At 37.9% G+C, this 12,179-nt stretch overlaps 1 protein-coding gene across 1 annotated transcript in view; it reads right to left on the bottom strand.

Annotated features, from left to right (window-relative positions):
- The window catches only part of CSMD1 (CUB and Sushi multiple domains 1), a 3,308,788-nt gene that overhangs the window by 499,985 nt on the left and 2,796,624 nt on the right, over positions 1-12,179 (bottom strand). The window contains exons 34-36 of the mRNA XM_069726899.1: positions 10,834-11,037; positions 8,670-8,794; positions 7,832-7,928 (exon numbers count right to left, since the gene is read on the bottom strand). Of these exons, the coding sequence (XP_069583000.1) occupies positions 7,832-7,928; positions 8,670-8,794; positions 10,834-11,037 (426 nt within the window). The remainder of the gene's footprint in view (positions 1-7,831; positions 7,929-8,669; positions 8,795-10,833; positions 11,038-12,179) is intronic.

Here is a 12,179-nt window from a genome sequence, read left to right as displayed (position 1 = left end):
CAAAGCAGGATAGAAGCCCCCCACAAATAATAACGGTGAGGTAAGAGGAAATGACAAACACAGAAATGAACCAGGTTTAGCACAGAGAGGCCCGCTAACTAATAGCAGAATATAGAAAGGTAACTTATATGGTCAACAAAAAACCCTATCAAAAATCCACACTGGAAATTCAAGAACCCCCGAACCGTCTAACGGTCCGGGGGGAGAACACCAGCGCCCTAGAGCTTCCAGCAAAAGTCAGGATACAGATTAGGAACAAGCTGGACAAAAATACAAAACCAAAAACAAATAGCAAAAAGCAAAGTAAATGACTTAGCTGAATAACCGGACCAGGATCAGTAGACAAGAGTACAGCAGATTAGCTCTGATAACTACGTTGCCAGGCATAGAACTGAGTGTCCAGGGAGCTTATAAAGCAACGCCCCTAACTAACGACCCAGGTGCGGATAAAAGGAAAGACAGAAAAACCAGAGTCAAAAAACTAGTAACCACTAGAGGGAGCCAAAAAGCAAATTCACAACAGGAGGGTCAATATCCACAGCTCCTTCCCAGTCTGAGAATACCAGCCCAAGCTGTCTGCTTTAGCTTGGCTGGTTGTCAAAACTTGAGGGACCAAACACTGTTTTTTAAAATGATTTTTTTTAATGAATGAAAATCAGCCATAATAAAGCTGACAGCTGGGGGTTGTAGCCAGCAGCTGTCGCTTTTGCCTGCTCTAGTTATCAAAAATTGAAGAGACCTCACTTCATTTTTTATTTATTGCACAGACGCTGGCTGATGAATACTCTCATCAGCCTTGCCTGCTCTTGCTGCTTTCAGCAGGCATAGGATGGTCAGAGTAGTATTCTCATCAGCTGACATCTGTGACCGGCAGTTACCATTTTAACGCCGGTCACAGATGCTAGCTCACACGCTGTCATCTGACAGCAAGGGAACCCCAGTGCTCTGACAGGTGGTAACGATAGTACTTCCAATCAGAGCTCATGTTTTCTACGCTGTCAGATGACAGCATGACAAACAATGGATTATGGATCCCCCATTCAACTGAATGGGGTCCATGTTCGGTCACTGTTCTGGTATCCAAACCGATACTTTTTTTAAATAACCGGCCAAACTCACCGGACCCAAATGTCCATGGGTGTGCCCATCACCACTCATGATCCAAAACACATCACATCATCTGTAAAACATGGTGGAGGCAGTGTGATGGCATGAGCATGCATGGTTTCCTATCACACTGTGTCATTAGTGTTTACTGATGATGTGACTGAAGATAGAAACACCCACATTAATTGTGAAGTGTGCAGGCTATTCTTTCTGCTCTGATTTAATCTAATGCAGCAAGGTTTATTGGACAATGCTTCACAGTACAGATGGACAATGACATAAATCACACTGCAAAAGCAACCTAGGAGTTTTTTTAGGCTAAGAAGCTGAAGATTCTGCAATGATCGACTTAGTCACCAGATCTCAACACACCATTGAGCATGCATTTCACATGCTTAAAACCCACAAACAAGCAACAACTGAAGTCAGCTGCAGTAAAGGACAGGCAAAGCATCACAAAGAAAGAAAACCAGAATGTGGTGATGGCTTCCAGGCATCAGGCATTCATTGGCTGCAAGGATTCTCTACAAAGTATTAAAAAAATAACATTTTTTTTGTAAAGTTAATTTGTCCCATTACTTTTGAGCCTTTGAAATGAGAAGCCTTTATAGAAATACGTTGTTATAGAAATATTGTTGCAATTCCTAATCAATTCACAGGATATATTTGTCCCTTATTATTAAACTTGAAAGTCTGTACTTCAATTGCATCTCATTTGTTTTATTTTAAATAAAAAAATAGTAATATAAACAGCCCAAATTATGACAATTCAGTCACTGTCCAAATATTTCTGGACCTAATTTTATCATAGTGCTCTTAATAACCTCCTTCCTCAATGCATGCTAAATATCAGAATTTAACAATTCCATTAGAAAAAGGTGGTCAAATTGATGAATCCCACTTTCTTTGGTATTATATTGAACATTATAGGTGTTCATTGCTTCAATTATATTTTTGGTCTCCAAATGCTCTAGATCTCAATGTGAGGGATGTGCTGTTAGAATAAGTCCTTAACCCCTTAACCCCAAGGGTGGTTTGCATGTTAATGATCGGGTACATTTTTACAATTCTGACCACTGTCTATTTATGAGGTTATAACTCTGGAACGCTTGCATGGATGCCAGTGATTCTGACATTGTTTTCTCAAGATATATAGTACTTCATGTTAGTGGTAAAATTTTCTTGACATTACTTGCGTTTATTTGTGGAAAAAATGGAAATATGGCGAAAATTTTGAAAATTTTGCAAATTTCCAACTTTGAATTTTTATTCCCTTAAATCATAGAGATATGCCACACAAAATGCTGAATACGAAACATTTCCCACATGTCTACTTTACATCAGCACAATTTTAGAACCAAAATTTTTTTGTTAGGAAGTTTAAGAGTTAAAATTTGACCAGCAATTTCTCATTTTTACAGCACCATTTTTTTCGGGACCACATCACATTTGAAGTGACTTTGAGGGGTCTATATGATAGAAAAATCCCTAAAGTGACACCATTCTAAAAGCTGCACCTCTCAAGGTACTCAAAGCCACATTCAAGAAGTTTATTAACCCTTCAGGTGCTTCACAGGAATTTTTGGAATGTTAAAAAAAAATGAAAATTTAACTTTTTTTCACAAAACTTTACTTCAGATTCAATTTATTTTATTTTACCAAGGGTATTAGGAGAAATTGGACCCAAAAAGTTGTTGTGCAATTTGTCCTGAGTACGCACATACCCCATATGTGGGGGGAGGAACCACTGTTTGGGTGCACGGCAGAGCTCGGAATGGAAGGAGCGCCATTTGACTTTTCAATGCAAAATTGGCTGTAATTGAGATAAGACGCCATGTCACGTTTGGAGAGCCCCTAATGTGCCTAAACAGTGGAAACCCCCCACATGTGGCAAATTTTGGAAAGTAGACCTCCTAAAGAAATTATCTAGATGTCTGGTGAGCACTTTGACCCACCAAGTGCTTCACATAAGTTTATAATGTAGACCCGTAAAAATAATAAATCATATTTTTTCACAAAAATTATTTTTTCACTCCTAATTTTTTAGTTTCCCGAGGGTAACAGAAGAAATTGGACCCCAAAACTTGTTGTGCAATTTGTCCTGAGTGTGCTGATACCCCATATGTGAGGGTAAAATACTATTTGGGTGCATGGCAGAGCTCGGAAGGGAATGAGCGCCATTTGACTTTTCAATGCAAAATTGGCAGGAATTGAGATAGGACGAAATGTTGCGTTTGGAGAGCCCTGATGTGCCTAAACAGTGGAAACCCCCCACAAGTGACACCATTTTGGAAAGTAGACTCTCTAAGGAACTTATCTAGATGTGTGTTGAGCACTTTAAACCCTCAAGTGCTTCACATAAGTTTATAATGTAGAGCTGTAAAAATAAAAAAATCATATTTTTTCATAAAAATGATCTTTTTGCCCCCAATTTTTTATTTTCCCAAGGGTAAAAGGAGAAATTGGATACCAAAAGTTCTTGTGCAATTCGTCCTGAGTACGATAATACCTCATATGTGGGGGTAAACTACTGTTTGGGCACATGGCAGAGTTTAGAAGGGAATGAGCACCATTTGACTTTTCAATGCAAAATTGGCTGGAATTGAGATAGTAGGAAGCCATGTCGGGTTTGGAGAGCCCTTGATGTGCCTAAACAGTAGAAACCCCCCACAATTGTCCCCATATTGGAAACTAGACTCCCTAAGGAACTTATCTAGATGAGTTGTGAGAACTTTGAACCACCAAGTCTTTCACTAAAGTTGATAACGCAGAGCTTTGAAAATAAAAAAAAAAATTTCCACAAAAGTATTTTTTTAGCCCCCAAATTTTTATTTTTCCAAGAGTAACAGGAGAAATTGGAAACCAAAAGTTGTTTTCCAATTTGTCTTGAGTACACGGATACCCTTATGTGGGGGGGACCGTTGTTTGGGCGCATGGCAGAGCCCGGAAGGAAAGGAGCGCCGCTTTGGAATGCAAACTTAGATGAAATGGTCTGCGGGTGTCACATTGCGTTTGCAGAGCCTCTGCTGTACCTAAATAGTAGAAACCACCCCATAAGTGACCCCATATTGGAAAATAGCCCCCCCAGGGAACTTATCTAGATGTGTTGTGAGAACTTTGAACCCCCAAGTGTTTCACTACAGTTTAGAATGCAGAGCCGTGAAAATAAAAATTCTTTTTTTTTTACAAAAATGACTTTTTAGCCCCCAGTTTTGTATTTTCCCAAGGGTAACAGGAAAAATTGGACCCCAAAATTGTTGTCCAATATTCCTGAGTACACTGATACCCCTGAAGTGAAGGTAAACCCCGGTTGGGTGCACGGGAGAGCTCAGAAGGGAATGAGCACTGTTTTACTTTTTCAACTCAAAATTGGCTGGAATTTAGATTGGATGCCATGTCGCATTTGGTGAGCCCCTGATGCTCCTAAACAGTGGAAACCCCCCAATTCTAACTCCAACCCTAACCCGAACACACCCCTAACCCTATTCCCAACCCTAACCATAACCCTAACCACACCCCTAACCCAAACATGCCCCTAACTCTAATTCCCAAACCTAACCACTCCCCTAACCCCAACACACCCCTAACCCTAATCCCAACCTAACCCTAACCACACCCCTAATCCTAATCCAAACCATAAATGTAATCCAAACCTTAACTCTAATTTAGCCCCAACCGTAACCCTAACTTTAGCTTCAACCCTAAGCCTAACTGTAGCCCCAACCTAAACTGTGCAATTTGTCCTGAGTGTGCTGATACCCCATATGTGCAACACTGCAAATATTGACTTGCTGCATTAACTCATTCTAACTGTCAATATAACCTATTGGTACTCATAATATGATTGCAATTATATTTCTGTATGTGATATAAACATCAGACAAACACTAATAAAAACCAGAGGGCAGCAGATCATGATAAAATATAATTTTGGTGTCATTCTCAAAAATTTTGGCCATGACTGTAGTGTCAGATAGCTGATCTGACACTTTGCAGAGTATTGTGTCAGATCAGCGGTCTGACAGGCAGTGAAGGAGGCTTGCCCGCGCCTGCTCTCAGCAGGCATTGACAATTCACCTCCCTGCAGGACACAGAAGGACCCCACGGCCATCTTGGATCCAGGAGCCTGCATGGAGGAGGCCCTCAGAACAACATGATCACATTGTGTTGTTCAGAGGGTTTCAGGGAAACACGCAGGTAGCCCCCTCCCTGCACGATGCTTCCCTATGCCACCGGAACACTGCGATCTTGTTTTATCACAGTGTTTTGGGGGTTAAAGTGCCGGGAGTGGTCCGTGACCGCTCCTGGCACATAGTGCCGGACGTCTGATGTGATAATTAGCTGACACTCCCCCGTGAGCACAGCTGAACGCGTACGACGTACTATCCCATCTATGGGAGTTAAGTCCCAGGTCACATGGACGAGATATTTCGTTCAATGGCAGAAAGGAGTGAACATTGATGTTCCACGGTCCCACTGTGTCACTTTCATGAATAAACCCAATACCAACTGCCGATACGCATTAAAATGGTGGCAACTAAGAGTAATTATACCTTCATCGTTGTTTTAAAAAAAATAATAGGGAATAAGGCTGTAGCGCCCCCTTGAGTTGAAAAATCTCCAGGGTTTTGGCTAGCCAGGGTAGCTGAGACCCCGGAGACCATGATCAGAGCCCGATTTTCCAGTGTCTGATCATGTGATCACCGTTATTCAGTGAATAACGGCGATCACAAAAAAGAAAAAAGTGTACCAGCTGTCTCAATAATTTCTCTCTCTTCTGACATAATATACATGTCAGAGGAGAGAGAAAGTATGCCTCATTGATACCCTCCATTACCTCCACCAACCCCCAGTCCCACCTAATCCATTTCCCCCAAGATCTGCCAGTCAGTACCCAGCAACAATAGGACATTTTTTCTATTGGTTCTTTTTGATCATTGTGATAGAGTCTATCATAGTTATCAAAATAAAAAAATAGCAAATCAAACCCCATTTTGTCACCCCCCAGTTAGATAAAAATTATATATATATGATATATATACAGTATATATATATTACATTTCTTTGCAGTTGGGATTAGGGTTAGTGTTAAGGTTGGGGTAGGGGCTGTGTTAAGGTTAGTGTCGGGGTTAGGGTTGTGTAAGGGTTAAGGTTGGGGTTACAATTGGGATCTTTTCAAAAGTAAAAAACTGATATGACAGCTAGTGCTGAGTGCAAGTGTTCGCTAATCGAGTTTGCATAAGGTAGTCAGGTATGCGTGGAGTATCGCAGATTACATAATTTTTTGGAAGGGTGTCTAACAGCCACAAAACATGCGGGGCAGGGAATGGAAAATGTCACTTGAGCACCCGCGATCTTTGGTGCATACCCTAGCACCCGATGCAAACTGGAGTTGCAAGCACCTGAGCTCACCACTAATGATGACATATTCAATATGACGACCTAATTTTATCAAATTCTGTGTCATACCTGTGTGTTCAAAATGCTCACTACACCCTTGAATAAAATACTTGTGGGGTGTGGTTTACAAAATGGGGTCACTTGTGGGGCGTTTCCACTATTTATGCACATTAGAGGCTCTCTAGACGTGACATAGCATTCAATAATTATTCCAGCAAATTTTACATTCAAAAAGTAAAATGGCGCTCCTTACTTTCCAAGCCCTGCCTTGCGCCCAAGCAGTAGATTTAAACCACAAACTTTGAATCGGCGTATTTAGAAAAAATTGCACAACAAATTTTTGGGGTCTATTTTCTCCTGTTGCTCTTGTGAAAATACAAAGGTTTTGGTCTAAAGTAAGGTAGGAAGGATAAATAAAGTTCTTGAATGTGGTTTTGAGCACCTTGTGTGAAGTTTTTGGAATGGTGTAATGTTTGGATACTTTCTGTCATATAGATCCCTCAAAGTCCCTTCAAATGTGATGTGGTCCCTAAGAATGGTTTTGTAAATTTTGCTAAAAAAATGAGAAATCACTAGTCAACTTTTAACACTTCAAACTTCCTAACAAAAATGTAATTGTTTTCAATGTTGTACCGATATAAAGTAGACATATGGTGAATTTTATTTATTAACTATTTTGTGTGACCTAACTCTCTGAATAAGGGCATAAGAATTAAAAGTTTGAAAACTATGAAATTTTCACCAAATTTCCGTTTTTACACAAATAAATGCAAATCAGTTATAAGAATTTTTTCCACTAACAGTCTAAGAATCAGTGGGATAGGTTGAAGTGTTCCAGAGTTATTACCTCACAAAGTGACACTGGTCAAATTTGTAAAATTTAGCTTGGTCACTAAGGTCAAAATTGGCTCAGTTACTAAGGGGTTAAAAATGATTTGATGATGTACTGGTATTTTTCTGGTTCCAAATACAACAGTCCTGGGTGTTCCATAACCTGACAAGTCAGTACTGTCTTAGCACCATGGAAGTTCCTACTCATTAATAGGCAGGTAGTCTTTAAGTTGATCAGTTTATTAGTGTATGCTAAAATGAGTATTTCTCATATAAAAACACAAAATACACTAAGGTATATAATGTTGAGCAAAGTCAAACCCTCCTTCATACAGAGGAGGAAGAAACACGTAAAGTTAAACTTATTTGTAATAATCAACTTAACAATTGTCTCACATATTGTCCTACTGTAAATCTTGAATTAAGAAATATGTAAATGTACATAAAACATATATATATATATATATATATGAACATATTCAAATGTACTTACCAGAAAAGCTACCAAGTCGTGGAGAGGTCATATCTGAGCCATCATAAATCTCAAGGGAATCCCAGTTATGTTCTGTGGCAAAACTCAGAACTTGTATCTGTCAAAAGTAGATATGATAAAACTTGTTGCATAACATGTACTTCATGTCATTGTTAGAGATCATGAAGATAATGATTAATACTGGATAGTTATTGGAAATAAAAAAAGATTTGATGTCTTTTAGTACTGCTGATTGGTGATGAGCGAATATATTCGTTACTCGAGATTTCCCGAGCACGCTCGGGTGTTCTCTGAGTACTTTTTAGTGCTCGGAGATTTAGTTTTCTTCACCGCAGCTGGATGATTTACAGCTATTAGCCTGCTTAATTACATGTGGGGATTCCCTAGCAACCAGGCATCCCCCACATGTACTTAGCCTGGCTAATACCTGTAAATCATTCAGCTGAGGCGAGGAAAACTAAATCTCCGAGCAATAAAAAATACTCGGAGGACACCCGAGCGTGCTCGGGAAATCTTGAGTAAAGAGTGTATTCGCTTAACACTACTGCTGATCTTAAGAATTCCCATAAATTCTTCATTGTCCTCTTAAAGCTTTTCCTAGGTATGTTATGTGTAATGCCCATGTACTTGGCTCTCAAATGTAACTGGTCTGATTTCATGTGAGTAGCAATTGTACAGCCATAGTGATCATCCTTTGTAAAGGCAGCTTGATGGCCATATTAAAAAATTTCAATCATATCAGAAATTTTCCTGATAAAAGATATGATTTTACTGCTAATCACAATGCGATAAGAACAATTGATCTTCGGTCAATTTTTTTTTTACAAAACATACTTACCTGAATTCCTGAACCTTCTGTCACTATAATTTTCCAAACACAATTCAAGCTATTGCCGTAAGTCTCTGGAAAACCTGGAGATAATATTGTTCCCCTTCTTTCTGTAAAATTTCCACTGCATGGGACTGTAAATAAAAAAAAAACCACTCACATAGCTTGAAGTGTTTTTTAGGTATAAAAAATAGCACTAGGCAGCATATGCTGCTGAAAAGAAATATACTACACAAGAGTATACTAGCTATGCTCCATGTTTCACCTCTTGCTAACATGTACGTCCCAAAAGTTACACAAAGGGGAAAGAATAGGAAACAGCATAATATTTATAGTAAGTGCATTGAAAAGAGAAAATGCATTTGGAAATAAAACATCAGTTTTATACACAACACAATTGGAAACCTCTTTAAGGATATTTAGCTTAGTTTGTAAGGATTATGGTCAATGACAATTCTGTGCACAATAAATCGCAAATACAAATTTTTTGCAAGTCTTTGAAATGTACAAATCACTGAGATACAGTGTTGAAGCCTGTGAAGTGGGAAGTAAGAATTATTCATGGTGTTGAATAACTCTAGATTATTGAAAAACTTCAGTTATATTGTAATGTTTCAATGCAGAAAAGTGTCAATAAATATTACTAACTTTCCAAACATAAGTACTAACATTTGTGTCAGAAGTATTGGAAAGAGGTCTGAAAAACAAGAATATCATCGATAAATCTTCATCAATTTCATTCCTATGATCTTAGCAATGTAGCTTTAAGGTCCAATACATGTTAGATTAAAGTCATCAGTGAATCTGTCTACATCAAGGCTGAGATTATCATTATGTGTGGGAGTACTCACAGAAAGGATTAGATCCAGAGAGTATAAACAAGATTTTTAATTCACCAATTTTGGTACCTTAATGGTGCCTTTCTCAAGGTAAAGTTCAAGGTGAAAACATTTGTTTTTTTTACCATGAAAAAGGCATCAGGGCCGTGCAGAAATGCGTCGGTAAATAAGTAACCTTGTTTACACTCATAGGATCTCATCCTTTCCGTGAACCCAGCCCACACATTGTGCTATGCTCTGCCAAATTGTTATCTGGTAGATACTCTTCTCCAGTTACAGGGCTGCAGCTATGAAACATCTGGCTTCTAAAGGTGCTGTGTCTAAAATAACCCCTAACAGTGAGCGCTAGCATGACCCTCATCCCAATCTTGCTCCTTACATTACTGCCCTATCTGTGTGCATTTTTCCCATCCAGATCTTCCCTTTAATTCATCAGGGCAAGTCAGTCATCGAATGTATATGGAAACCTCCCAACTTTCCTCCAACACAAAATGTCGGAGGAGAGAAAGTTTAGGCTGCATGAATTGGAAGTTCCTACAGAGTAGCCATTGCCGTAGGATAAAACCAGGATAGTAGGAGGAAATTACTGCAGGGAAATCTAAAGTAGTACAATCTTTTTGATTTCTATTTAGTCACAAAGGGAAACTTTTATTAAAGAAAAATAAAAGTGTTAAAGTCCAATTTTTACTTTTATCACAAATTATTTTATTAATATTTACTGCCACTAGAGACTTTATTTAGATACATGAGTTAAACGGTTATAATAAGTCTTACCATTTTACCAATTCTTTCCTGCTGCATTAAAAGGTTTGAATATTGATACCACAGACTTCTCAAGTCTTTGCTTTTTGTTTTCCCTGAGGCCCCATTACTGGCACATGGGACATAATAATAATAAAAAATCAATAAAGACTCATCTGCCTTTATTAATATGTGTCTGCTGAATACTCCAGATAAGACAGTCATTTCAAAGGTGATTTTCATTATGAAAAGAAAACATTGACATTCTTTTTTTGAGGCAGCTTCGTTACATTATCTATTTAATAGAGCAGAATAAAAGGCAGTCTGGAGTACATTGAATTGATTTGTACATTATCTGAAGATTGATACAGTCAAAGTTTAATATACAGTACTCACTCTTGTGCTTATCCTGTTTCTACCAATCTGTGCTACTCAGAGATCATTTTAGCATACAATATTACTTATGCAGATTTTTTACAGTGTAATTGACAATGATTATAACATGCTGTGAAAATCATGCTAGCCAAAGCTAATTAATATACTCCAGTATATTGGTTGCACATACATTTAATGACAAAAAAAAATGAATTTACCCAAACAACTTGGTACTGTATCATTCCATTGTGCTAACGCATTGGGTATTCTCTGACAACGAATAGCTTTTGATCCATGAAGTAAATATCCAGGGTTGCATTCGAATCGAACAACAGATCCTGCAGAAAAATCAGAACCAATTCTTCTGCCGTATCTGGGCTCAGGAACAGAACTACACTGAGTATCACTTGTACGAGGGACAGCTGGAAAACACAAAATTTTGCACCAAATTATATAAACAATATAAGAAAATATAGGGTGATGTGATCAATATCTGATACCTATAATATGAAGCTACTCTTCAAAGAAAATCCAGAATATGGAAAAAGCTATTGCTGTTATAGCGTTAGCTTATCACATGACACTTCAAAGCCAATTACCCATAATATTCAGATGACTGTTACAGTAGTTTAAAATGTCTGTAAAATGCACCAAACTTATCCTACAGAATGATATATATTTTGATCAATTTGGCAAGTCTTCTGTTAGTCTAGTTTTAAGCTAAGCTTAAAGGGAATCTGTCAGTAGTATCAACACTGCTAAGCCATTTTCATGGGTATAGAACATTGTATGAAATGATAGTTTGTTATCTGCAATTCAAAGTCTTATTCCAGAAAAATCCACTTTATTCAGAATATGTTGATGAGCTGTTAATATCTATTAGCCGGTCAGTGATCAGAATGAGAATCTGTCTCCAGAGTTACTTTTAAATGAAAGCAGGAGTTAAGAGTGTGAGACATGTAATGACTGACAGTCTGCTCTTCTGATCTACATTTCTCACACTAGCAATGTCCGTCTTTAGTAATAAGCTCTAGAGGCAGAATAACGGTGAGATCTGTGTCCAGCCCATAGATATTATTCGCTCATATACATATTAAGAAAAATGCTGATTATTCTGAAATATTACTTACATGTGCATATAGATAGCTTACAAGGGTTAATCCTATTGACAGTGATAATTTAAGACAAGATTAATAAATCTGCACTTGCTGAAATGCAGATTTTATTTCTAACAGTTATACACAAATTTGCCAAAATTAAAAAAATCTCAAATATTTAAATAAACAACTCATGCATAAGTGGCCTTTCTCATCTTGTATCTAAACACAACATATCATAAGATATATGGAGTGAGATGTTAAACAAACATTAAATATATATATCTCTGACAGATGACTCAATGTATGTCATTCATTGGTCCCGGAGTTTTAAAAAAAGGCACATCCCACAAATAAAAGCAATATTTTTATTAAAAATGCTGTAAAGCTAAATATTTGATATACAAAAAATACCAATTGCATACAGATTAAAACCAATGTACCACAATAGAAAAAAACAGTCTAGG

This window comes from Ranitomeya imitator, chromosome 5 (genome assembly GCF_032444005.1).
Source record: "Ranitomeya imitator isolate aRanImi1 chromosome 5, aRanImi1.pri, whole genome shotgun sequence".
Taxonomy (NCBI): Eukaryota; Metazoa; Chordata; class Amphibia; order Anura; family Dendrobatidae; genus Ranitomeya; species Ranitomeya imitator.
This window is presented reverse-complemented; position numbering and strand designations above follow the sequence as displayed.